Source organism: Penicillium expansum, assembly GCF_000769745.1.
Source record: "Penicillium expansum strain MD-8 chromosome Unknown contig186, whole genome shotgun sequence".
Lineage (NCBI taxonomy): Eukaryota > Fungi > Ascomycota > Eurotiomycetes > Eurotiales > Aspergillaceae > Penicillium > Penicillium expansum.
This window is the reverse complement of record NW_015971508.1, coordinates 16,634-43,912: the sequence shown is the minus strand read 5'-3', so window position 1 is coordinate 43,912 and position 27,279 is coordinate 16,634. Positions and strand designations below refer to the sequence as shown.

The 27,279-nt window shown below is 55.3% G+C and overlaps 6 protein-coding genes across 6 annotated transcripts; 4 read left to right on the top strand and 2 right to left on the bottom strand.

Moving 5' to 3' along the window:
* Window positions 1-2,051: 2,051 nt before the first annotated feature.
* PEX2_055830 (cytochrome P450) lies at window positions 2,052-3,696 on the top strand (the record flags this gene model as incomplete). The annotated part of the gene is made up of 2 exons (XM_016742857.1): window positions 2,052-2,450; window positions 2,521-3,696. 2 exons carry the CDS (start codon window positions 2,052-2,054, stop codon window positions 3,694-3,696), a joined length of 1,575 nt encoding a protein of 524 aa, XP_016593457.1.
* A 524-nt stretch (window positions 3,697-4,220) lies between these two features.
* Window positions 4,221-5,910, bottom strand: PEX2_055820 (uncharacterized protein; the record flags this gene model as incomplete). Its single annotated transcript, XM_016742856.1, has 3 exons — window positions 4,221-4,346; window positions 4,426-5,197; window positions 5,258-5,910. 3 exons carry the CDS (start codon window positions 5,908-5,910, stop codon window positions 4,221-4,223), a joined length of 1,551 nt encoding a protein of 516 aa, XP_016593456.1.
* Window positions 5,911-6,832: 922 nt separating this feature from the next.
* PEX2_055810 (Calycin) lies at window positions 6,833-7,440 on the top strand (the record flags this gene model as incomplete). Its single annotated transcript, XM_016742855.1, has 2 exons — window positions 6,833-6,886; window positions 6,952-7,440. 2 exons carry the CDS (start codon window positions 6,833-6,835, stop codon window positions 7,438-7,440), a joined length of 543 nt encoding a protein of 180 aa, XP_016593455.1.
* Window positions 7,441-8,318: 878 nt separating this feature from the next.
* PEX2_055800 (Male sterility, NAD-binding) lies at window positions 8,319-20,253 on the bottom strand (the record flags this gene model as incomplete). Its single annotated transcript, XM_016742854.1, has 3 exons — window positions 8,319-11,245; window positions 11,324-19,552; window positions 19,623-20,253. The coding sequence occupies 3 exons, from the start codon at window positions 20,251-20,253 to the stop codon at window positions 8,319-8,321; spliced, it is 11,787 nt and encodes a 3,928-aa protein (XP_016593454.1).
* Window positions 20,254-22,197: 1,944 nt separating this feature from the next.
* On the top strand, window positions 22,198-23,280 carry PEX2_055790 (zinc-binding alcohol dehydrogenase family protein; the record flags this gene model as incomplete). The annotated part of the gene is made up of 1 exon (XM_016742853.1): window positions 22,198-23,280. The coding sequence occupies one exon, from the start codon at window positions 22,198-22,200 to the stop codon at window positions 23,278-23,280; it is 1,083 nt and encodes a 360-aa protein (XP_016593453.1).
* A 1,286-nt stretch (window positions 23,281-24,566) lies between these two features.
* On the top strand, window positions 24,567-26,583 carry PEX2_055780 (uncharacterized protein; the record flags this gene model as incomplete). The annotated part of the gene is made up of 2 exons (XM_016742852.1): window positions 24,567-24,589; window positions 24,645-26,583. The coding sequence occupies 2 exons, from the start codon at window positions 24,567-24,569 to the stop codon at window positions 26,581-26,583; spliced, it is 1,962 nt and encodes a 653-aa protein (XP_016593452.1).
* Window positions 26,584-27,279: the final 696 nt, after the last annotated feature.

The following is a 27,279-nucleotide window of genomic DNA, read 5'->3' as shown; positions in this document are numbered from 1 at the left end:
TCTACTAAACCTAGTGCTCTTAGTACCGGCCTAAGATAACTAGCTTACCTAGTTATGAAGCTGATCAGTAATCACTTTCAAATCAGCGGTCCGTGTTTAATGAGAACTCGGGATTCCGTGATGCATAGGGAATCTGTTGACTCATCATTTAAAGCTGATGATATAAACAAAAAATTATCATTTACGGAGTATAATATGCCTAACCACTTCTAACTTGAAGTTGCTTGGCGGTAAGGCTAGTTATATACGAAGACTGATAGTAGTAACAGTTTTCTTTTAGATAAAACCGTTAATATCTCAACCACTACGCTATCTATTAAAATTCTAGATAACATATTCTTTAGCCCTCATCTTAATCTATATAATTATATGTTTTAATATCTCTTAGTATTTTTCTTAGTATCATACTATATTCCGATTAATAGGTAAGGCCACTAAGATAAGACCAATACGGATCGGTATTAGGGTCTGTATCAAAATCCGCCAATCGCACCCCAACAAAAGAAAAGTCGACATTTCAACTTAACCTTTAACCCCCTTCCCGACCAGCTATCGACTCCAAATTTGGAATACACCCTCATATACCATAGAATAGAAGTAGACAGATTTTCAGATCAATTGGGCCCCGGGAGCTCAGGTATATCTGGCCCCCATAATGTATACCTAAGCCCGCCCCCCCTTTCTAAGAGCCAATCAGATCACCCAAAGCCCATATACATACTATATGGTCGGGAATAGAGTTAGGGAGGACACAGACAAGGCGCAAACCGCCGATCTAATTCATCGATGTGGCCTCTACTCCCTTGAGATGCAGAAGTAGCGTTACGAAGGTGATGATCTTCACGTAGAAGATATATATTTCCAGGTCGACAGCGTATATTGCTTCAATGTAACACCCAAAAGCGTGACAGGAATAATTACCAAAAGTACGCCAGGTGACTAATCAGGCTTATCCACGATTTATATTGTATGCATATTTTGGGGTATTTTGGGCAACCCGCGGGTACCTACGTAGGTACCCACCAAAAACCCAGGGGCGGGTAAAGAAATTGAGAACCCAACCCAAACCTGCGTTTGGCGAGGTCTAGAATGGGACGACCTGTCGCAAGCACGTGTCTCACGATCGGCGATCGTGGAGTTGGGAAACTCAATCCACAATCATTCGACAATCGGACTCATGAGGGTGTATCATGCGAGATCGATGAACGGACTCGGCCAGTTCGAGTGGAAATCGATTGCGGAAAAGGTTGAAGTGGAGAATATGGGAAGCCACAATGTCAACTATCATGTCATTGAAAGCTCATCGCCATGTGCTACTACTAATTATCCAGGCCGTTCTCCGCGATTGCTTGGTTGGGATGGCTTAACGTTGCCCAATCACTTATCGAGCATTAGCAGACATATTGTGGCGATTTCCCGAAGCCGTCTAAGCCCCCCAAGGGCATTGCGCACTGTACGGTTCAGTAATGGGTCCATTTAGTGTAGTAAGCAGAAGGCGGGAAATGCACGTGTTTGGAAAGTTGTATAAGTAGCATCGTACGACGCGGTCATGCGTGTCGGTGGCATGATTGAATGTCGCTGATGAAAGGTGTCCGAATTACTGCAATGAGCCTCATCAGTACTAGCAAACGAACGAGAAACATGAAGGACAGGCAAGGCAGCCCTGTTTGTGTCGGGCTGCGCAAGGCGAAAAGCTTGTGGGATCCAAGCGTTACCTAGCTACCAACGTTTTCCCAATTGGGTAATATATGCCGGAACTCCACTCCGATCTGCTACGCCTCCTGAAGGATCTAACACAGTAGATCCGTACAGCATAAGCACTGCTGACTAAGGAGTGCCGGGTGGAATATCGACTCCTGCGGGATTCACTAAGAATGACCAAACTAAGTGACTATGAAGCATGAAACGGAAAAGGGATATATCTATGTATGGGCGCTGCTGTCGGAAGTGACTTGTTGTTGACATTGGATGCCCGGATGACTGTTTGACACAGGCATACGTTCGTTCAGACCATAACGCCTACCCTTCTAATCCCAAATACTTCGACCACCATGGGAATTAAAACACTCCTCCTGGTCCTCGTCGGCCTTGCTTTCATCACGCGCATCGTGAGCGAGAAATGGAGACACAGTCAAAATGCCAAGCGCCTGGGCTGCCAGCCAGCGCCCATGGCACCGTCCAAGGACCCCCTCGCTATCGGCGATATTCTGGAGATCATCCAGGCAGACAAGGACAAGTTGGTACCAGAGCTGCTCGAGAGCCGTACTAACATCATGCGCAAAAATGCCGGACGCTATGTTTCGACCTTCCGTCTCAAGAGAGGTCTGGGAGAGAATTTGCTCACCTTTGACCCCGAGAACCTCCAGGCCATGTTGGCCAAGCAATTCAAGGACTTTTGCGTTGGTGGTGAGAGACTGGGATGCATGGGCCCGTTGTTGGGCAAGGGAATTGTATGTTCTAATCTTTCCTCGTGCTTTTGCGTGCATGTAGATCTCGCCCAAGCTGACAATCAATGTGCAGTTCATCAACGACGGCGCCGAGTGGTCGCACTCGCGCACGATGCTCCGGCCCCAGTTCACCCGTGAACAGATCAGCGACCTACGTCTCGAAGAACACCACGTCCAAAACGCCATGCGTGCCATACCCGCCGCCGGAAGCAACGGCTGGACCGAGGTCAACATCCAGAGCATCTACTTCCGCCTGACCCTCGACTCCGCGACCGAGCTGCTCTTCGGCGAGAGCTGCTACTCCCAGCTGGCCGCCACGGGCGACGCTGAGGACCGCATGGCCAGTGGCGCCAAGGTGTCCGACTTTGGCAAGAACTTTGACCGCGCCCAGTGGTACATGGCACAGCGCCTACGTCTGCCTCGCATGAAGTTCATGTACGACTGCAAGGAATTCCGAAACTGCTGCCAGGAGGTCCACCGCTTCGTCGACGAGTGCATCGCCAAGGCCCTGGACGACCACAAGAAGAAGAAGCACCCCGAGGAGGGCGCGTCGGAGCATTACATCTTTGTCTACGCCATGGCCGAGACCACCAAGGACCCGATCGAGCTGCGCTCCCAGCTGCTCAACGTCCTGCTCGCCGGCCGCGATACCACCGCCGCGCTGCTGAGCTGGGCCACCCTGCTGCTCTCCCGCCACCCAGAGGTCTTCCGCAAGCTGCGCGAGGCCATCATCGCCGACTTCGGCACCTACGAGAACCCCCAAAACATCACCTTTGCCACCCTCAAGGCCTGCACGTACCTGCAGCAGGTCATGAGCGAGACCCTTCGCCTGTTCCCGCCCCTGCCCACCAACGCCCGCTACGCCACCAAGGACACCAGCCTGCCCCGTGGCGGCGGCCCCGACGGCCAGAGCCCCGTGTACATCAAGAAGGGCCAGGCTGTCCTGTACAACGTGCACATGCTGCACCGCCGCGAGGACGTCTGGGGCAAGGACGCGGGTGATTTCAAGCCCGAGCGCTGGGAGGCCCGCCGCTCCGGCTGGGAGTACCTCCCCTTCAACGGTGGGCCGCGCATCTGCATTGGCCAGCAGTTCGCCCTCACCGAGGCTGGCTACGTCCTCGTCCGTATGCTTCAGCGCTTCGACGGACTCGAGGACGTCAACGCCGATCAGAGGATTAGGTGGGGCTTGACCCTGGTGAGCGCTCCCGGCGACACGGTCACGGTCCGCCTCCACGAGGCTAGCCGGTAAGAAAAGAGCGAGATTCTCTCCTCGACAAGTATACGACATTCCCTTTTCAGCTTTTGAAGTTATATTTTTTTTTTTGATCTGCTGCCAATTTGTAATATTTAGTCAGTACAGAGTGTATGGCGGGTACTCTGGAATGGATAGATTATCTGGGCGTTTTAATCATCATCCCCAACAGCGTTGTCAGTGCTAATGATGCAATTTATGGTTGCTCTGTATGTATATACTGAAAACCGCTTATATAGAGCGAATGAAAACGTCGAGTGATAACACATACCTCTCGATACCAACCTCAAAATCCAGGTCTAACACGAGTAATTAGAGTTGTTTTGCATCACCAAGAGCAGACAGACTACAGCAGTAGAGACCATAACCTTTACGTGGCATTGAGGCTCCATTTCTGTCTGATTTGGGTATTTAGTCTATGGCACAAGATCACTCGCAAAAAATCAAGAAATCCTCCGCATAACATCCGCTATTCTATGTAAACTGCTAGAAAGACATGTAAATATATAATGAATGAAAGTTTAGTACGGTGGAGGTTGAATCGTCTCTGTCGTGACACTGTGACCGTATTCCTGCTCCAGCGTTGACGAAGCGGCAGCAAGAGTGGCGTCTGAAGGAAGGTTGACAACCGTCAGGTACAAAATGTTCTGCAAAAGGTCAAGGTCAGTCAAAAAAACAACACCACCACCAAGTCAGCAGGAAGGATAAAACATGAGTTAGACTTACGCTTTTGATGGATCTTTTACCACCTTCCAGCGCCCTTCTCTTCTTGCGGAACTGCTCCAGCCGAGGCTCGTAGTCCTTCTCCAACCGCCTCAACTCCCGATCTGTCTCGGATTGGCTGCGTCGGTCGTTCAAGATGCGCTCCCTCCGGTCGTTGTACTCGTCAAGGACTCTCTTCTCCTCGCTATCAATTCTGCTGGCCTGCTTCTGGGCACGCTGCTCCGGGGTAGGACTCAACACGCCGCCGGAAAGCACACCGATGAGACCTCCGTTGACGGCCGGATGATTGGGGTCAAGGTACCGGTTGCTAAAGCCACGACCAGCCGGCCCGCTCAGCACATCGTTGCCGTTCTCGGCGGTGTACTTTGCGCGAGCACGACGGTCGAGGTAGTCGCTGAAGTTGTCAAAGGCCTTCTTGGCCTTGTCCTTGGTCGAAGTCTTGCCTTCGGCGGGCACGTCACCACTCTTGAAGCCTGGTGACTCAGGCGGAGAATCGGACAGGTACTGCTTGTGTTGGCGGTGGTTTTCCATGTAGATAAGCGGTGCGACGGCCGTAGGCAGACCGCCAGGTCCCTGCGCCTCGCCGGAAACGTGGCTGCGCATCCATGCACTGCTGCCGCCATTGCTCGATCCGTTGACAGCCAGTGAGGCAAGCTGCTTGAGACGGTTGGGATTCTTGGGCTCCTTGAGCTCAGGCTCATATTTCATAATCATGCAGAATAGACCGTTAGGCGCGAAAAGTTCGCGGTTGTACTTGTCCATGATGTTGTTGGTCCTAAGCGAGGGGGATGATCAGCATCGTGGCTTGAGAGGAGAATCGTCTTGTTGTACTTACTTTCCTCTGACGTAGCCCTTGTTGGCCACATAGGCGCCCGCTTGCACCGCCACGGCGACGCCCATGACGATGGCTTCGGGAGTGAAGCCCACACCAAGAGAGACGACTTGCACGCCGGCGAGGTACTTGTTGCCCTGCAAGGCCGTGTTAGCCTCATCGATGAAGCGCAGGAACGACTTTTGGTCGATGCCGCACGACTCCAGAGATGGCGAATAGGCGGCCATGAAGCCTCGCTCCTGAGACCCTGGGCGCTGCTGCGGGATCACGATGGGCAGAGGTAGTGGCCCTCCCATGGTGGCCATCCCAGCTTGTGAGTCGTACCTGGGGTCTGGGGTTGGTTGCCCTCCAAACATGGGATTGGGACCGGGCTGAAGCTGTCCGTAAGGTGTTTGTCCATTTTGAGCCTGGCCGTACTGAGGTTGGCCATATTGTGGCTGTCCATAATGAGGTTGTCCTGTTGGGGGAGGTCCATACTGAGACTGTCCGTACTGAGGTTGTCCCATTGGAGGAGCCCCGTACTGAGGAGCTCCAGGTTGAGGGTGGCCGTACTGGGCTTCATCGTATCGAGGCGGGTAGCTAGGTCTGTCGTATTGTGATTGTGAGTGCGCACGGTCCTGCCCATGCATGGGCAGCTTCTCGGACTGCGCGTACATGATGTTGGAGCTGATTCCCACTGGAGAATCGCGACACACCAGTCAGTACTCAGTTGACCTTGGCGTCAGATTGTAAATGCGTCCCGTAGCGCATCCAGGATTCTGGGAATGGCTTACAGTGGACCCCAATCTTAGTGGATACAACTGCTGCTAGCGATGCGAAGTGGAGAAGAAATAGATTTAGTCTCGCGGGAGTGCAAAGACGAAATAGAGATTAAGAGAGTTGTTGATGATAGCCAAGAGATGGAAAATCAGAAGTGAGAAAGAAGACAAAAAGAAATGATCCCTTCGAATTGTGATTCTAAGATTGACAAAACGCCGTAGTGTCCACTGGCAGTGCATCTGGTGCCGTAAACCGAACATCGTGCATACCCCTTTGGGATAGGGTCGGGGCAACCCCGGCCCCCGGGAATTGCCCCTAATTGAGGCAACTCTTGGCACTGCGGCTTTAACTTGACACACGAACAGGCATCCACCATTACTGCATAGTTGCAGCCTGCCCTACCTGTACACCTTTTTTGGCGGATTATCTTGGTCCCTGTCGATCCCCAACGACATAGGGCCCCCAATGGGCCGGCTTTCTATGCCCGACGCGGCAAACGGGGATTCATTACGCCAGTGGTGTTGGGCATTGGCTGACTGACGCCCACTAGCGAGCGGCATGCTACTCCATCTGCAACTGAATACTCTAAGTGGGATGTGTCGTACTAAGTGCCCGACAGAACAAGGCGTGTCATCTATGAACAACGAAATATATATGAGCAACGTGTTGGAAGCTTCATGAACTCAGAGAAAAGACAAGACACTCAATCAATCAATCAATCAATCAATCAACTCACACTCATCAACCCACCAAACCTCGATTCTATCTTCACCACTGTTGCCTAACCACATACCGCAAGACCACTCACACGTCGACACAATGGCTGCTCCCGCTTCCAAGACCATCCACGACCTTAACGGCTCTTGGGCTGTTGTAAGAGACACCAAATTCTCCCACATCTGCGTCACACAAGTCCTGTATGCTGACCATACCTATAGAACGACAACCTGTCCGAGTCCTCTGCCGATATCCTCAAGGTCCAGGGAGTCAACTGGCTGACCCGCAAGGTCATTGCCATGGCCAACGTCACTCTCACCATCGACCAGCGCAAGGACGAGAACGGCGAGATCCTGTTCGACATTGATAACAAGCCCAGCGGCGGCCTCCCCGCCACCCAGGAGAAGCGTGTCCTCAACTGGAAGCCCGTCGAGCTCACCCACGGCCTCTTCGGCAACATCCGCGGTCGCTCCCGCATCTGCAAGCTCGCCGACCTCGACGACGACTACCTCCGCCAGGGTTGGGAGGATGGCACCGAGGAGGTCATGCAATTCAAGACCGAGCACCTCGACTCCAAGGGCGTCGTCACCCAGCAGGTCGGCGGCTTCATTGTCCTCAACGGCACTCGCCACTACGCCAGGCGGGTCCTGGTCAACAAGGAAGACGGCGAGAGGCTTGAGGCCAAGCTCGTCTACGACTACCAGGGTTAGATATAGAAACCCGATGTATACTTATTGGCGATTGTCCGACTGGGTGGCTACATCAAATGGCACAGTAACCCAGCCTTGAGGCAACGTACATAGACCTTTTCATTTGTCTTGACGATACCGTTGTTACATAAATTTACGAAGCGATTTTTGCCTACATGAGTCCCTTGCCAAATTCACTTTGGAATACTTGGGAATACATATCTCTGGGCGTTTTCTGTCTGTCAAAAGTAGCGTGTATGTTTCAATAATCACAAGTAGCTAGACAAGGGACAGCTCAGAACATATGACGCCAGTAAAGCGTTTGTACATGTCCTGCCACATAAATAAATCACGGCCTAAGGTGAAACGTTTCCAACCACTGGAAACATCAACCGGATCCTGTGCAATGCAAACATCGACAATCATAGTGGCTTGACTTTGTCAGAAAAAGACGAGATAGATTTACACCCACTCTTACCTAAGAGCAGCTTTCATTGCTTGCGAAAAAGACAGAATTGAGATGATGAACGATGCTCACTATGACCAAGACGTTTTTGTAGCGAGACTAGGAGACAATTTATTGGAATTGATGTTCAAAGTCTTTGCCATCACGCAGCCAAAGGGTTGGACAAAGGTGAAACCATGGATTATATGATTCGAGATCTCCAGCTTCTCAGCTCATATTAAACGCATTGTGCTTGAAAGCAAAGTAGAACTTACAAAACATTACATTTTAAGGCATCACTACAGAAGAGAGGAAAAGTATTGTACCAAGTCATTTATAACACTAAAGCAAAAGCTAACGCAAATATGAGGATTATGGGCATAGGAAAAAACAGGGAGAGTGATTAGTGAAGTTATATACAAGAACAAACATTTCAGATAGAATGGTCAACACTCTACCGCGACAACGTAGCGAGGCCCTTGCCCTCGGCATCCTGCAGGACCATGTTCATGGTGCTGAACTGGTAGCGGAAGCCGGCAATCTTGGCCTTGCCGACCCAGACGTGGGCCGCGATCTTGGGCCGGTCGCTCTGGGTGTACTCGGGCAGCGAGGCCAGCCTCTCGACAACCTTGGCAATGTCCATACGGACGGAGCTCAGGTGCGAGTACTGCTTGACGTTGTCGCTGGAGATCTGGTTGTCAGTCGAGGCCAGGGCCGTGAAGGCGTGGTCGACAATGTCGCGCGACAGACGGTCGGCGGGGATCAGGTCGTAGTGACCGCCCCAGGTGGTCGAGCTGGGCAGCTCGGTCATCTTGGCGGCGACGTCGACGAACTCCTGGAGGATCTGGTCGAGCTCCTCGCCCTGGGCCTCACGACCCTCGGGCACAGGCAGTTGGCGGTGGACGTGGACGGGGAGGCGCAGCTGATCGGCGTACTTCTCAAGGAAGCGCTCGCTGGCCCACTTGGAGGCGACGTAGCCCTGGGAGCCGTCCGAAGCAGGCTTGATGGTGGCGGCCTCAGTGCCAGAGAGGAAGTGGAAGGGCACGACGCGGCGGTGGTCACGCAGGGAAGCGGCAGACATGGAAGCGAGCTCCTTGGTGGACTGGACGTTGATGGCCTGGACTTGTTCATAGGTGCTGAAGAAGGACCGGTTGGCACCACTGTGGATGATCATGTCGGCCTGCTGGGCGAGAGCGGCGAACTCGGTCTCGGACAGGCCGAGGCGAGGAGCGCTCAGATCACCCTCGTGTACGGAGATCTTGGAAGAGGAGGCGACGACGGCGTTGAACTTCTGGCGGTGGGGCAGCTCATCAGACAGGGGACGGTGGGCAATGCAGTGGACGCGGCCGATCTTGGGGTCCTGGATGAGGTGCTCCAAGATGTGACGACCAATGAAACCAGAGGCACCGGTGAGGATGACAGTCAGGGGCTGGGTGTTCTTGCGGGTGGTGGAGGAGGCGTCAGCGGGAGAGATCTGGAGCATGTCATCGGTGAGGGCAGTCTCGAGGTCCCAGTTGATGCCAGAGTTGGCCAAGAGGTCATCAAGGAGGGCACCCAAATCAGAGAGCTTGCTGGATTCAATGACCTTGGGGAGAGGAACGACGATGCCAAAAGCCTCGCGGATGCGAGACTGGAGGCGGACGGTAAGCAAGGAGCTACCTCCGAGCTGGAAGAAATCGTGATTCAAGTTGATGGCCACACCATCCATAATGGACTGGGGAAGGATCTCCTGCCACAGCTCCCAGATGGCCTTCTCAGTGTCGGTGACCTCGGTAGAGATCTCGGCATCATCGACTTGGGATTGGACAGGGATGGTGGCAATGGCCAGCCTGTTGACCTTTCCGTGGGAGTTCAGGGGGATGCGGTCAAGGACGGTGAGCATGTTGGGCTTCATGTACTGGGGCAGGGGCACCTTGTTGAGCAGCTGGGCGAGGTAGGTCTTTTGCTGGTCGGCCTGGTAGCCGTCAGCAAACTCGACGAAGCCGACCAGGTAGCTCTGTTGACCCTCGCCGCGCACATTGGCAACAACACGAGACAGAACGCCGTTGGAGGCGCGGACAATGGTGGCCTCAATGTCCTCAAGCTCGATACGGAAACCGCGGAGCTTGATCTGGGTGTCGCCAGTGATGCGGCCCAGGACAACGAGGGTGCCATCGGTCATGAGGTAACCCTTGTCACCGGTGCGGTAGGCGCGGTTCCAGCCCTTGGCAACGTGAGCAGAGGAAGCGTTCTTGTCCTCGATGAACTTCTCGTTGGTCAGGTCGGTGCGCTTGTAGTAGCCGACGGCGGTACCGGCACCACCAATGAGGATCTCGCCCTGGACTCCGGTGGGAACAACATTGAGCTGCTTGTCCACGATGTAGAAGGAGTAGTTGGGAAGAGCAGGACCGGCAGGGATGAGAGTAGACTCGACAGGGTAGGCAATAGGCTGACGAGTGCACCAGACGCTGTTCTCGGCGGGACCGTAGCAGTTTTGGATCTTGAGGTCGGGCAGGTTGAGGGTAGCAAAGGAGTCACGCAGGGTGGCGTTCCAGCCCTCACCACCAATGTTGGCGCGGCGCCAGCTCGTGGCCTTGGACAGGGTGGGAGCGGCGTAGTTGATCCAGTTGGCATACTCGGACGGGGTGGCCATGGTGTAGGTGATCTGGTTGTTGGCGATGAGCTCAGCCATGGCCTGGGGGTCGGAGCGCTGGGCCTGGGAAGCGACGTAGAGGTTGCCACCATTGACGAGAGAGGTGAAGATCTGGTCAAGAGAGATGTCGAAGCTGTAGGCGCTCTGCTGAACGGTGTTGGGGCGGCCGAGGTTCCAGATCTGGCTGTCACCCTCGAAGAGGTTGAGCAAGCTCAGGTGGCGGACCTCGATACCCTTGGGGACACCGGTCGAACCACTGCTGGAGACGATGATGGCAGACGAATCGCCCTTGGACAAGTTGGGACGGCGAGCGGGAGAGTTGTTGGCCTTGCGGACCTGGTCAACATTGATGGTGCTGACGCCGGCAGGGAGAGCGAGCTGGGCAACATCGGCGGCAGTGGAGCTGTCGCAGAGCACGGAGTTGGGCTCGACAACACCGCAAGTGGCCGCGAGACGGGGCAGGCCGTTGCGGGGGTCAAGAGGCACGTAGACGGCACCGCTGCGCCAGATGGCGAGCAAGGAGCAGATCCACATGGCCGAGGGCTGCTGGAACACACCGACCTTGTCACCGGGTTGGATGCCAGCCTGGAAGAGCTCCTCTGAGATCTGGTCGAGGGTGCGGTCCATGGCTTTGTAGGTCATGGAGTCGCCGAGGCCGTCGCGCAGGGCAATATCGTTGGGATACTGGGTAGAGACTTGGTCGACCTTGAGGGACAGGGTTTCGGGCCACTGGCTGTCAAATTGGGGGCCTACACAGACAGAAAGACAATACAGTTAATCGGGGTTCAGTAGTAGTAGGAGTAGGGGGCAGTTCATCTAATACTTACCACGTCCAGCCTCAATGGCAGCCGTGACATGCTCGTCCCGGTAGAGGGGAGCGGAGGCGATGGAGCCGGCGGGACCCTTGGCACAGTGGTGCAGCAGGTGCATGTAGCTGTCCATCATGGCCTGGGTATGGCGGCCGTTGTACAGCGACTTCTGCGTCTGCCACTTGATGGTGATGTCCGAGGCAGCGTCGTCAGTGACGTCGAGAACGACGTCGTAGGCGGTAGCACCGAAGTTGCTCTCACCCTCGGTCTGGGACTCGAGCATGGGAGGCGTCTTCAGGGCGAGCTGACGGTAGTCGAGGAAAGCCTGGAACATGGGGCTGTGGGAGGAGGAGCGAGGCACCTCGAGCTCCTGCAGCAGCAGGTCAAAGGGCGGGGCAGAGTGGCTGAGGGCAGAGTATGAGGTCTGCTTGGCGGCGTTGAGGAGGGTGGAGAAGGTCTCCTTGCCTGTGAGGCCGCCGAAGCGGAGAGGGATCAGGTTCAGCAGGAAACCGACGGTGGCAAGGGTCTTGATGTCCTTGCGGTTGGCATCGGCGATACCAATGCACAGGTCGTCAATCTCGAGCCAGCGGGTGAGGAAGAGGCGGAAGGTGGCGAGGAAGAAGTGGAACGTGGTGCAGCGGTTCTGGCGGCAGAGGGTGCGGATCTTCTGCGCAATCTCCGAGTCGAGCACCATCTCGACCTCCTCGTGCTCGTACTTGGTCTGTGGGAGACGGGCACTGACGCCAGGGAAGGGGAAGAGAGGCAGAGGGTCGGGCAGCGTGGTGTACTTATTCTTCCAGAAGATGATGTCGTCCTGCAGGCGACCGCTCTCAATGTCCTTGCGCTGCTGGATGGCCAGGTCGGTGAACTGCAAGGCAATCCGGGGCACGGGCTTGCCCTGGTAGAACATGTTCATGTCGCGGATCATGAGGTTGAAGGAGAAGCCGTCAATGGCAATGTGGTGGACGGCGAAGATGAGGTGGTGCTCGCGGGGGCCAACAGTCAGCAGCTGCATGCGGATAACCTCACCGTTCTCGATGTCGAAGTTGTACTTGGACACCTCCTTGTGGGCCTTCTCAGCCTCGCTCTCGTGGGTAATCTTGCTGACCTCGAGCCGGAGCTTGGAGTCGCGCATGACACCCATCATGGGCTCGCCCTCCTCGTCGACGTAGTAGGCGGTGCGCAGGGCCTCGTGACGGGCACCGACCTTGTAGACGGCCTCCTGGACACGAGCCACGTCAACCTGACCGGTTAGACGCGTGCGGACAATGATGTTGAAGCAGCTGGCATCCTCGAGGTACTGGCGGAGGAAGCAGAAGCGAGAGCAGCCGTGAGTCATCTTCTCGACACGGACAAAATCGGGACGAACGACAGCTGGCGCAGCAGGGGCAGCGTCAGTCTCGGCCTTCTCTTCGGCGGTAGGCTTTCCAGTGACGGAGCTATCATCAATGTCGGTGGTGGCAGGGCTGTCATCATCAGAAAAGATAGGCTCATCGTCAGAGGCAGCAGGGGTGGCATCCTCAGAAGGTGTCTCGACCTCGACCTTGGGCTCCTCCTCAGCAGCGGCGGCGCCGCCCAAGTTGGGGGCAATGGACGGTGACAGGTTGGCAACAGTGTCCTCGACCAGGTCAGCAAGAGTGGCACCACCCAAAATCTTGATGATGGGGATGTCGTGATCAAACTCGCTACTGAACCAAGAGCGCATGTCGACGGCGACGAGAGAGTCGACACCCATCTCAACAATGGCTACATCGGATAGGATGCTCTCCGAGGGCGGCAGGTCGAGCTTCTTGTGAAGCATGACCTGTAGAGCCGTTAGGATGATGTTGTAGGCGTCCTTGTCGGTGGCAGCCTCCTGCAGCTGGGCCTTTGTGGACAGGACACCCTCAGCGCCCTTGTCACCACCCTCGCGAGCGCTCTTATCAATGACGTAGTGGCTGAACTTGGGGTCCTCCCACCACTTGGGCGGGTTCTTGTCGGTCTTGGGGTTGACGAACTTGAGACCAGCAGAGACTTCGGGGTCGCAGCCGGAGTCGGGAGGACCGGCCATGACCGCCTCGGCAAAGAAGTACTTGTAGTCGAGCTCGGACATGATACCGTAGCCCATGATGTCGAGACGGTTGAGAATGTTGTGGTCGGTACGGGTGATGTAGCCGATACCGTTGATACCACCCAGGTTCATGACACTGGCGCACTGGCCGCGCTGGCGACGCTGGTGGGCCAAGCTGACCATGAAGCCGTTGCCGGCAGCGTAGGAGGTCTGACCAATGTTGCCAGTGATGTACACCAGGGAGGAGAAGAGGATGAAAAAGTCGAGATCGACGTTGGCAAACAGTTCGTCCAGGTAGATAGTACCGTCGATCTTGGGGCCCAGAGCCTCGTTCATGGTGGTCGCGTTGGACTCCATGAAGAGACCATCGCGCATGATGAGGGCGGCGTTGGCCACACCCGCGATCGGGGGCTGGGTCGCACATATCTCCTCGTATACGCCCTGCAGGCTCTTGCGACTGGTGATGTTAAGCGGGTACGCCTTGACTGAGGCGCCAAAGTTGGTCTCGACCTTGTCCAGCCAGCGCTGGTCGATATTGGGGCGACGGGAGGACAGGGCAAAGTGCCTGGCGCCGCGCTCCATCATGAACTCGCAGGTAGACAAACCCAAGCTGCCAGTCATACCGACCAGGAAGTAGGTGCGGTCAGAGCGGAAGCGCACCTCGTCCATGGCGAGGGTCAAGTTGGCAGGGAAAGGAGTAGGGTCAGTCCAGTCGATGGTGGTCAGGGGCTCACTGAGAGTCTGGTCAACGGCAAGCTGCTGCACAAACGCATTGGCAACCTGGTCAAAGGCAACCGACGAGGCCTCAGAGACAGCCTTGTCATGGGCATCCTTGAGGGCCTTGGCGAGTTGAGCCTCGGTCGTGTCCGAGTAGAGGACGGACTGCGAAGGGAGGTAGTCTGAGAGAGTGCGGCAGCGAGCGCGGAACGGTAGCTGGGCCTTGAGGCGGCTGACAACCTCGCTACCCTCGGTGGCGGGAGAGAAGTTGACAAACAGGCTCGTGTTGGCCTGCACCAGCCGGCTCAGCTCGCGAACGGGAGTGTAAGCGTGGACGTGTTGCCAGTGACCAGTGGTTTCCTTGTCGGTGGTAGTGAAGACGACCTGGGCGCCGGTCTTGCGGGCCTTCTCGCGGAGAAGCTCGGCCAGGACGGTGGGCGCCTCGTGGAAGACAAGTCTGTCGCTGGCAGTGGACTTCTCGAGGAGAGCCGAGGCAAGGAGCGTGGCACCGACGGAAACGAGCAGGGTGCGACGCTCACTGGCAGCGACATTGACGGCCAGGAGGCGGGACTCAGGAACGGTGAGAAGAGACTGGTGCTGGTCAGTCAGCGCGAGGACAGTCTCGCTAGTCTCCTTGTTGGTACCGATGCTGAGGTAGAAGTAGCCGAGGTCGCCAACCTTGAAGGCGGTGGACAAGGACTTCTCGACGTTGACGGAGGCCTTGGCCTCCTCGGCACCAATGGGAGCCTGGGGGTTGAGGCGGAACTGCTGAAGCATCTTGTCGGCGGTGATGGCAACCACGCGGTCAGCGGTAGAGACATCAGCCACGACACGACGGCGCAAGACGTTGTAGTGGTCATTGAGCTCGGCCTCGGAGTCGTAGCGAGTAATGTGGAGCTTGTCGTCGGCAAGCATCAGCTCGCGCTCCGAAGTCCACAAAGCGCTGTACGCGGGGATCTTATCCTTCCAACTGTCGGCAATGTGCAGGCGCAGCAGCTGCTCGGCCAGGACGGTGGCGTGATGGTTGATCTTGACCTTGCCCTCGATGTTGAACATCTGGCAGTGAAGGTGAGGAATCTCGATCAGCAAGCAGCGGACGACACCCTTCATGACGTTGGCGTAAGGGTTATCGCCGTTGGCACCGCGAGTGGCCCAGACAATGTAACGCGAGCGGAAGAACAGAGTCTGCAGGGCCTTGTACTTCTGGTCGGTCAGGTCCTGGAAGAAGGGCTCGTCGAGCTCAGTGAGCGAAATCACAAGAGGCCTAGACGCCAGCAGGGACGACTTGAACTCGCGCATGCTCTGGATCGACGTGATGTTGTCGCAGTACGGGGCGAGGATGTTCTTGATGTTGTCGATCAGACGAGAGGTTTGGAAACGGCGACCACCGATGAGGAGAATCTGGTCAATGGTGGTCTTGTTACTGGCAGTCAGAGGAGCACGGATGGCGTTTATTTGAGCGTCGACGGCCTGAGACACGAAGACGCTGAAGGGGCTGACAGAGTCCGGAGTGACAGAGTCAATCCCGGAGAAGCCAGCATCCTGAAGCAGAGCATCGTATTCAGACAGCTCGGGAACCTCGGTCTCCGACGCCAAGCTGGCCACGGTCAGGCCGACGTGGGCAGCACTGGCGTTGGTGATCTGCTGGACAAAGAGGAAACCACCAGGTCTGGTAAGCCATCGCAGCTTCTGGATGGCCTGAGCACGGTCCTGCACATTGTGGAGGCCGGCGGGGGCAATGATAAGATCAAAGCTGGCGGCGGAGAAGCCCTGCTCCTCGAGGTCCTGGTCCAAGTCCAGGGTCTGGGTGAAGAGATCATCACCGTGCTCCTTGTTAAGGGCCGCGAAGTGCTCGTCTGTCGAGTCAGTGACGGTGTAGGCGGAGCACAAGGCACCGAGAGTCTCCAGGAGAGGCTTAGTAGCGGCACCGTTGCCGGCGCTGAGCTCCATGACGCGCATGTGAGGGTAGCGGCGGGAGATCTGGTGAACCAGCGAGATCAAAGAGCTGCGAGCCTCAGCAGCACCGAACGCCGAGGCGTAGAACTTGTTCAGCAAGCCGGACTCGCCAGAGCCAAGTGCCTTGAGGACAGCAAGGTCGGCAGTGGAAGCCGCGTCAACAGTGACGCTAGAGCTGTCATTCTGGTCAGTGGAGACGTCGGTGCCAGCAACCTTGAGGACACCCTGGGCCCAGGTGCGCAGATGGGCGTGCTCAGAGTTACCAGAGGCAACCATCTTCCGGAGCTCCTGGAGCGCGAGACGGTCGAGAAGCTGATGCTCCTGCTCCTGCTCGGTGGTGATTGAGACAGACTTGGCCACGGCCTCGGCGTCAGGAGTGCTGAGCCAGCGGCTGGTGTGGCCAAACATGTGGCGGTCGTCCTTGGCCGTAGGGGGAGACACGGGGCTGACCATCATTCCCTCAACCTGGCACAGCGAGTGGTTGCTGTGGACAGGGAAGATGTCAACGCTGCCGGAGAAGGTACCGTCATCAGCGCGGTTGGAGGTAGCCGAGAAGCGGACCTTCTGGTCAAGACCACCTTTCATCGGACAGATGACAGGGTTGATGACAACGCGGCGGATAGTTGTGGGGATGTGCAGAGCCCACAGTGCACCGTCTCCAGGGTAGCTGATGGCGGCAAAGATGGCCTGGAAGGCAACGTCAAGAGTGGACGGGTGCAGCAGGAACTCGTCCATGGGGCTGCTCTGGCTGGCAGTAGAGGTTATGATCTCACCCTGAGCCAAGTCGCAGCATCGGCTCATGGAGGTGATACTCCTGAAGAGGTCGGCGTAGTTGTAGCCGATGGAGGCGAGGTAGGCGTAGAACTCCTCGCAGTTGACGTCCAGCATGCCGAGGCCAGCCTCCTTGGGGTACTCGACCAGGGCCGAGGAAGAGGGAGTGCCGAGGCTCATGATGAGCTTACCGCTGGCGATGGAGGTGAAGACATCAGAACCCTTCTGGAGGCAGGCATCGCAAGCGAAGTTGGCAGTGACAGTAGAGGTGTCTGCACCCGTTTGGACAGAAGTGACATTGGACAGGGTGAAGAGGGTCTCGATACTCTTGTCTTCGTTGACAGCCAGGGCGCGGTGGATCTGGGAGTCCTGCAGCTCAATGGCGTGGATAGCCTGGTCACGGCCGACGACGCGAGCAGCCTCAACAGCCATCACGAGGAAACCAGCAGCAGGGAACAAGGTCTGGCCCTGGATGCTGTGGCCGGAGAGCCAGGGGATCTCCTTGGAGCTGATGTAGTTTCGCCAGCGGTATTCGCGCTCGTTGATGGAGTCGGTGCGTGTACCGAGCAGGACGTGAGCGGGGTCTTGACGAAGGCGGTTGACACGCGACTTGCGAGCCTCGTACCAGAACAGACGGTCGTGGTTCCAGGGGTAGCTGGGCAGCTCCTGGAGAATGGTAGGAATGCTCGAGGAGAAGACCTGCGAGTAACCCTTCCAGTTGGCGGAGCTGCGGCCAAACTGAGCCCACAGGTAACCGAGGGTGGAGGCCACGGCATTGACGTCGTTCTGCCCACGAGCAAGGGTGCCGGTGTAAGGCAGCGCAGCCTTGACCACCTCCTCGATAACGTTGGAGGCAGGACCCTTGAGGGCGGCGTGGGGACCGACTTCAATGACCTGGGTGGGCTGAGGTACGGTATTGTTGAGAGCAGACTCCAGGGCCGTAGCAAACAGGACAATGTTGACCATGTTGTCGACCCAGTAAGTGTGCTTGAGCTCCTCGCAAGGCTCCATCAGCTTGCCGTCGTACACAGACGAGTACCACTTGGTCTCACCAGAGGGCTTGAGGATCTGAACCTTGCAGTTGTCAAGAGCCTCATAGTACTTGGCGGAGCAGGGGATCATGTGGTGCGAGTGGTACGCGGTGTCAACCTTGAGCTGACGGTTGAAGACGCGCTCGTCGTCCAAGACCTCCTTGACCTCCTCAATGACGTCAATGTCACCGGAGAGGGTGACGCTGGCATCGGAGTTGTATGCGGCGACGGAGACGCGACCCTCAAAGGCGGGGAGCTCGACAAGCTCGCGAGCATCCTCAAGAGTGGTACCGACAGCCAACATACCACCTTTCTGGCCCTCAGGACCCTTCGCCATGAAGGCGTAGCGACCACGGTAGAAGGCAATGCGGATAGCATCAGTGGCGCTGAAGAATCCGGCGGCGTACGCGGCACCAATCTCACCACTGGAGTGGCCGACGACGGCATCGAAAGTGATGCCAGCCAGCTTGAGCACCTCGACCAGGACGACCTGAACGGCAGTGCACAGCGGCTGGGACAGCTCACCCTCAGCAATTCGAGACTGGGCCGGGTCAGCCATCAGCTGCTCCATGATAGACCAGGACGGGCGGTCAGAGGCAGGGAGCTCGGCGAGGGACTGCTCGAGCTTGCCAATGATGTCCTGGGCTAGCTTGGAGGCGCGGATCAGCTCACGACCCATGGTCGCCCACTGGGCACCCTGACCGGTGAAGACACCGAGAAGGTGCTTCTTGGCCGAAGAACCGCGGACGATGCTGGCCGAGTTGCCGGACTGCTGCTCCTCAACAGCCTTCTGTAGCTTGGGCAAGATCTCCTCGATCGACTGGCCAGCAATGTGGCTGCGGTACGCAAAGGTGGAACGGCGGTCGTGCAGGGTGAAGGCCAGACTGGTGAGGTCGGCATCGGGGTTCTCAGTCAGGTACTCTAGGTACTTGGCCATGAGGCTGGTGAGAGACTTCTCCGAGGTGGCGGAAAAGATGAGGGGCAAGGCGATAGCAGCCTTGGCCGCAGCCTCAGCCTGCACGGGAGAGACCTCGGGCTCGTACGCCTCAATAATGGCGTGAGCGTTGGTGCCACCGAAACCGAAGGAGTTGATGGAGGCACGGCGAACGGCGCCTGCGGGCAGCGCGGGCCAGTCCTGGGCAGTCTTGGCGATTTGCATCTTGCCGTAGTACGGGACAATCTCCGGGTTGAGGGTCTTGAGGTGCAAGTTTGGCGGGATGGTCTTATTCTGGATGGCAAGGGAGGCCTTCATGACACCGGCGACACCGGCGGTACCCTCGGTGTGGCCGATCACGGTTTTAATGGAGCCAACCCACAGACTCTCGTCAGTGGTCTGACCCTCGGGGAAGAAGGCGTGGTAGATGGCCTTGGACTCGACGCCGTCACCAGCCTTGGTACCAGTGCCGTGAGCCTCAAAGTACTGAGGACGGTCCTCGGGCTTGCTCAGGTCCAAGCCGGCACGACGGTAGGTGTCGTGAATCAGCTTGGTCTGAGCCTCCTGGCTGGGCATGGTGATGCCGGGAGTGTGACCGTCCTGGTTGCAGCCCGTCTCGCGAATGACGCACTCAATGTGGTCACCGTCTCTGATTGCGTCGGAGAGACGCTTCATGATGACGGCGGCGATACCCTCACCACGGGCGTAGCCGTTGGCGTTGGCGTCCCACATCTGGGACTTGCCCGTGGGGGAAAGCATGTTAAGGTTCGACTCGGCGATGAACATGTCTTTAGTCCGAAGATTAGCAAAGTTTCTAAAGCATTCTTGTAGCAAGGTGGATCGTTAGGAGGCACATACTCGGGCTGAAAATCAAATTGGCACCGGCGGCCACGGCGACATTGGAGTTTTTGCTGCGCAGAACCTGAACAGCCTGGTGGATAGCGACCAGGGACGACGAGCAGGCCGTGTCAATGGTCATCGACGGACCCCGCCAGTCGAAGGTGAAAGAGACACGGTTAGACAGAATGCTACGGGCTGTACCGGTGGCAGCGTAGGTAGGGACCGCCTCCTGGTCGACGTAGCAAATGTTGCCGTAGTCGTCACACATGACACCGACGTAGACGGCTGTGTCTGAGCCGCGCAGGTCCTCGAGCACCAGGCCAGAGGATTCGACGGCTTCGTACACAGTCTCGAGGACTGTGCGCTGCTGGGGGTCGATGGAGTCGGCCTCACCAGGGGGAATGCTGAAGAACTGGGCATCGAAGTAGCGAGGGTCTTCAGAGAGGAGGTAAGCATCTTGGACGTTGCTGGCGCCGTGGTAGTGACCATCTTGATGGTAGAAGCTCGAGGCCGCAAAACGGTCGATGGGCCGGGCCACCTCACGGGGCTCCCTGAGCAGTTCCCATAGCTTGGAAGGAGATGTTACATCCCCAGGGAATCGACAGGCGCTTCCAACAATGGCAATGGGCTCGTTGTGTGAAGGAGACATTTTGACGGAGGTGATATACAATAGGGGTATAGGTAGGGTGTGTATGTTGCTTGACTTGTCTGGTAAATGGAATTGAATAGTATAAAAGATGTTCAAGTAGCTAGACTCGAATCAAAAGGCACAAAGAGACTTGGTAAGATTAGGCCTGGTGAGACTTGGTACAGGTATTAGACCAGACAATGTCGAATGGAGGGGAAAAGACTGAAGCCGCAAGCACTGACGATCAAGACGAGCTGAGATGCCATGATGGATAGGTTTTATGTTTAAACCTGACAGCTTCAGATAGGGTCTCCATCGAGCGAACCAATGCTTTCGCCCTGACCAATTTCAGGTGGCTTACCTCAAGAGCTCACCTTGATGTGAAGCCTTGACCTTCCGTGTCCCTTTGGTTGTGGAGGTGGTATCCCGATGAAGAAAGAGCTGGCTCTGGAACTAGATAATACATGTATCCACAGATATAGTATTCCGGTGTCTGTACCTCCGCGCCCCACGGACATTCGGCTAAATCAGTAATCTACGAGTTCTAATTTGTGAACTTCCCTCAATATTTTCTCTCTTAAATCTTCCTAATCAGGTTATTCAATGTTGAGCGACCCGCAGTATAATGTGCTGATGACATATGGTTTGTAAAGTACCTGCATTTCGGCGATGGAGGTAGAGTAATCCACGAGGCAAGCCCTGGAGGCTGCATTAGGTTTGTCAGCTTCTCCAGTCGCAACCTTGCAAGTCGCACCATTACTTCTAGGGCTGACTGCTAGCTGCTAGCTCGGACAATTACCCTCGTGGGGCCCACATGAGTCAGACAGAACACGGGAAAAGCCGAGCGAGCGAATAAGGTTGTGTGTTACCGACATGTGTGGGGCCCACCCCTGTTCGGCAGAGACGACCTAAATACATAGATGAGCCTTGGCAAGACACCATGGCTGTCGGTATGGAAGATTAAGCATTGTGCCCAGGTCGGCAGATCCGAACCGTGCCTCTGCCAAGAAGCCCAGGGTGTTGCTGGGCAAATGCTCGGCACCGGGCCAAGTGTCGATAGCATCCGCCGTACCTAACGTATATACCTAGGTAACGCTTCAAACCAGTTCGTCACAGGGGAGAATTGTGCAGTCTAGCGGCCAAATCATACAGAGTTTTTGGGGCTAAATCTTACCGAGTTTTTTGGGGCTCAATCTTACAAAGTTTTTGGGGCAAAATCCTACAGGATTTTTGGGGCCAAATCCGACGGGAATGAGGTACCACCTATTCTTCATCCCTAATACCCGATATGATCTCTTTTCCCGCCGCGATGGATTGCCAGCCGCATCTCATCAGAGCTTGTCTTACTCAAGCAACGTCCAATTGTGATTCTCATTTACAACCCACGAAGGTACACGTACTCCGGTATCAGCGATATCCCCACACAACTATTTCGCTTTTGGCCATATATCCCGCCTTGGCATTTTGTTTCTTTTTTGAGACAACATCATCATCCTTTTTCTTGCCAACACAAGCGGCCATCTCTTGACTTGCCATAATGGGAATGTGGAGTTGTTTGCTTAGAGTAACTTGACCCGAGTGCGACAGCCGGACGGGACGGTGATGGTAACTCTCAAGCCAATCCCCAGAAGAGAGAAGAGGTTACCTTTTTCCCCATCTCAGCCCGCCCCGAGCCACTCTTGTACGAGATCGCACCCGTGTATATAGATCTTGCAGTCGACAATTTCCGCGTGAAAAGACATGTCGATATTGTTGTTACTAAGATATTGGGTACGATTTTAATGCTATCGCTGGTTTACGACGACTACAAACTATTCCCATACTTCTTTCTCTCCTCTTGTCTTTTTCGATAATCCTTTTATTTCTCTCCCTTCTCTCCCTGGCCAATCAACAACAACAAGGAGAACAGCATCAACGTCGCCACCACCGTCACCAACACTACCGCCTGCACCACCATCCTTCACAATGACCATCTCCATCCCCAAGACGCAGACCGCCATCATCGCTGTTGACGAGGAGGGCACTCTCCGCATCTCGCAGGATGTGCCCGTAATCGACCTGGAGCCAGATTCCGTGCTTGTCAAGACGGCCGCGCTGGCCCTCAACCCCGTCGACTCCAAGATGGCCAAGGGCTTCGCTGTGCCCAACGCCATTCTCGGCTTCGACTTTGCCGGCGTCGTCGTCGCCATTGGTACCGGCGTCACCAGGGAAGACCTCAAGGTGGGGGACCGGGTACTGGGCACCGCAGACAGCATGGACCGTAAGAGACCTAGCGGCGGCGGCTTCTGCCAGTATGCCTCGACCGTGGCCACCCAGGCTTTGCGTCTGCCAGATGACATGTCCTTCACCGATGCCGCTTGCATAGGCACGTCGCTGTCATCTGCAGGCATCGCCCTGTTTCGCTCCATGAAGGTGCCCGGGTCATTGACCGCGCCCAACTCGGCTGCCAGCCCGCCCTACGTGCTTGTCAACGGTGGTAGCACCTCGACAGGCACCATGGCCCTGCAGCTTCTCAAGCTGGCGGGCTTCCGGCTCATCGCCACCTGCTCGCCGTCGCACGAGGAGCTGGTCCTCTCCTACGGCGCCGAGAAGACGTTTGACTACCGGTCCGCCGACTGCGCCAAGGACATCAGGTCTTACACCAAGAACGCCCTGGCATACGCCATCGACTGCATCACCTCCACTTCGTCCATGAAGCTGTGCTACGATGCCATTGGCCGCGCGGGCGGCCGCTACACAGCGCTGGACCCGTACCCCGAGGCGCAGGCCACTCGCAAGGTTGTCAAGCCCGACTGGATTTTGGGCTCCACCGTCAAGGGTCGCGGCAGTGGTTGGATGGCCCCCTACGGGCGGGACGCGGACCCCGATGCGCGTATCTTTGCTGACGAGTTCTACGGCGGCGCTCAGAAGCACCTGCTCGAGGGCAAGCTCAAAAATCACCCTGCCAAGGTCATGTCGGGCGGGTTTCCCGGCATCCTGGAAGGATTGGAGATGATTCGGAGAAAGGAGGTCAGCGGTTTCAAGCTCGTTTACGAGGTGGATCAGTAGTGTCGAACTTTTGGGTCTAGGCCGTTGCTTATCTTTCTGTTCTTTTTTCCTTTTTCTTTTCCTTTTTTTTTGCTTTTTTTTGCTTCTTTTTTACAACGCTACTCTGTCGGAATTTTGGACCCAAGTTGGGTTCTGCGGAAGTCTATGCAATAGATAGAGCGTGTATAACTTAGATCGCGGATTCCCAAGCTAATAAAGCTAGTAAAAACTCCCTCCTAGCTAGATTCTAGATACTCTAAAATACAATTAATCCAAAGCAAATCTAGTATATACAAGATATCTTGTACTAATTCCTCGAGTATTACTTACCCGTTAGAAAAATACCGATACCTCCTAGCTAAGCTAACGAGGCTAAACTAGCCGAAAACTCTATATCGAACGACTAGAAGGGTGAGACGGAGATCCCGACTAAAGCACAAATAGCCGGGGATAAGCACGCCTTATAAAGAGTCACAATAGTTAGCAGTATAGTATATATTATCAACCCTTTTCAAATCTAGCCTCTAGCGAGTACAAAGAAAGGCTAACGCATAACATTCACTGTTAGATTTTTATGGCACTCTGAGCTAGAGAACCAATACTCCGTATATTCATTACATTTGTATAGTCTCAGGACGAGACTTTCTCAAATACTCCGTACCTAAGTGGCAACTGTTGCCATCACGTGGCTTAGACTCCACGTGCCAAGGCCTTAGTTACATACATATAAATGTAGCCACCTAGAAGCAGATAACGGGGGATCATCTCACATCATACCAATTTCCAAGGTTGCACCACGATAGCTACCTTTCGGGCTTAGCCGCCGGGCGCTAATAAATTGTGTGTGTGTGTGTGTGTGTTTAGGTACAACCTTTTTCGCCCACTTCAAATCGTCTTATCGTCTTGCTTTCTCTTCCCAGTCCTTTTTTAACCGTATCGTTATCCGAACTTGTTACTTGGCATTCACCTCATCCAGCCTTACCTCCAGGGCTTGTGTCTCCACGCGGAACGGGATGGTCCCCACTCTCTTATTTACGTACTAAGTCGATGCGTTGGGCTTGATGCCTAATACATTTCCCCACCTATCCATCCATAATCATCATCACCTCTTGGTAGAATCGCTATCATGGTCTACTGCGGTCGTCCTTCAACAAGTTGTAATAATTGTCGCGCCAGGAAGAGAAGAGTAAGTCATTACTGTTTGCGCCCCTTTACAAAAGACAGAAAATCATCAGGGAAAAAAAAAGTAAGACATTTTGGCTTACATTTAACCTCAAAAAAAAAAAGTGCGACAAAGCAGTCCCAGAATGCGGTCAATGTTGTCGCACAGGTCAGAAATGCCCCGGGTATAGAGATCCCTCAAGCCTCATCTTTCGCGATGAAAGCACCCAGGTCATCAACCGCGCCCGCTCAAAAGTCTCCAAGAGGACTTCAACCGCCACCCCAACCGACCACCTCTCGGTGGAGCGCACAGCCCCACCACAGGCACAGAACCAACAACAAAACACATTCGCACCGGACTATCACGCCAGCCACCCCTCCGGTGTCGTCGATGAAACCATGCTGGACATGAGCGACGTCGATGTCGGAGCCGGGATGTTCGCCGGCGGCAACTTCATGCCCGAGTTGATGAGCTTCCACGACCCTTTCAACCCACACGAGACTGGGCTCTTCTCCCTCGACCAGGATGCCTCGCCCAGCGCCATGCCAGTATCGAGCGACGGTCCTAGATCCGCTGCTTCTGTTCCTGTCTCCGTGTCTGGGCATCGTTCCCGTGTTGGAGCTTCTAGCGTAGGCGGCGACGATGTGGCTCTCGATCAGTTCCCTGATGAAGGCAGCAACCGCGGCGACCGCCAACGGCTAGGACACAACAACTTCACCAGCAGTCAGCCCGAGGTCATAGCGCGTCCCTTCTCCTTGCCTCTCGTCATGATCGGTCTCAATTTCTTCCTCTCTCACTACGTCGTTCGGCAGTCCGGTCCCTCCTCCGGCTTCCTCGACTACGCTCCGGCCATGCTGGCGCAAGACGACGGCGGCAATGACATGCTCGAGTGTGCCATTCTGGCTGTCGGTTTCAGTGGGCTCGCTCGCACCACTAGCCAGACCGACCTGTTGACCCGGTCCATGATGATGTACACCCGCACCATGGAGCGTGTCAATCTCGCCCTCGCCGACCCCCAGGCCGCCCGTCGCGACAGCACCATCGTCTCTGTCCTCGTCCTCGCCCTCTACGAGTTCAGCAAGGCCTCTATCGACGGCTGGAAGCACCACATCGAGGGTGCCACTTCGCTCCTCAACCTGCGCGGCCGCTCCCAGTTCTCCACCTCGACCGGCCTACAAATCTTCAAGGATGTCTTCTCCCAGCTCATCACCAACTGCCTGCGCTCCGGCTCCCCCATACCCTCGGGCCTACGCATGCTGCGCATCGAGGCCGCCAACGCCATCAGCGTCTCGGATCCCTACTGGGTCACCTGCAGCGGCATGGTCGAGCTTCTGGATCTCTACCAGCACATTTCCCCTGGCGGCTACTCGTTCTTTCCCAAATCTTCCGGCGCCTCCTCCTCCTCCTCCGCTCTCGCAACCCCTTCCGATTCCTCCAATTCCCCTTCTACTGCATCCGGTTCTTCCCCCGCCTCTACTTCCATGCTCTCGGGTCCTCTCAAGGGTACCAACATCTCCATTGAGCACCTCGAGCGCTACCTCTCACAGGCGTTCGAGATTGACTACCGCATCGAGAGCGCCTTCTCCAAGTGCCCTTCCGAGTGGCAATTCATCACCACATCCAACTCGTCCAGCAACAGCTACGATCCGACTCGCATCCAGCGCGACGTCAACCACATCTACCACGATGTCTGGGTCGCCTCCGTCTGGAACGGCATGCGCGTCTGCCGTATCCTCGCCAACCACGCCATCAGCCACCTCCTCCTCCGCGGCGCTACCACCGATAGCAACTGGTTCTTCGCCAACAACTACGCCGACCGCCTGCACCAGGCCACCCAAACCATCGTCCGCCTGCGCGACGAGATGCTCGCCTCCGTGCCCCAGCTCATGGGCTCCGGCACTTCCCCGGCGCAGGAGCTGCAGGCGCAGCAGCAGCAGCAGCAGCAGCATGAGCGCTCCAAGAACAACGCCGGCTCGGCCGTCGGCGGCTACTTTGCCTGCTGGGTTCTCCTCACTGTGGGCTGCATGCACAACCTCAGCCACGAGACCCGTGCGTGGACTGCCGCCCAGTTGCGCAGAATCAGCTGCCAATTAGGTCTTACGCAGGCAGATAATTTTGCCAACTTTGTTGAATCAAGCAACCTCCGTCCACCATTGAGTTGATGGTATGGAAGCATCATTCAATTGTAGATATTTCCATACAGCGATAAACTGCATATAGAACATAGACTGTACTATAGGGTTACACAAATATCACAAATCAAATGTTAAACCAAAACGCCTCATCTGGAAGAGTTTTTTAAAGTGTTTGTGCAAATGTCCAAGTCTCGCAAGTCGTAGTCTCGCCTATTGGGGGGAACTTTTGGTTAGGTAGCATCCCTGCACTATGAGGCCCCCATTAAATCCCATTCAAAAGGGGTTTTTCCGGCATCTTATAATCGCTGTATTCTAACCTTCCATTTATATATAGAATTTAAATTTTTAGTATCTATTATAAAGTAATAGCTATATAAGTACGCCGTATATATTTATATTTTAAGTAAAATCCGACCGGTAGAGGTTAAGATAGTACGAGAAGAAAAAAAAGTGAATATCAATGTTTTGACAAGATATATATTTAGGGTTACATAGGAGTAGTGCTACTTTCCAAGTGAACTTCTGTAATTTATGAATGATCTAAATAACGCGCTTTCTCGCGTTTTTAAACGTGATTTAGAGAGATAGCTAGTAATTGATTCTAAATGATATAAATCAACAAAATATTACCTTTAGAATAAGGCTTAGAAACGGGGGTAAACGAAGGGTAATTTTAAAACCCTTAAAAGGGGGTTCAACTTTACTTGGCATCTAAATTCTCGG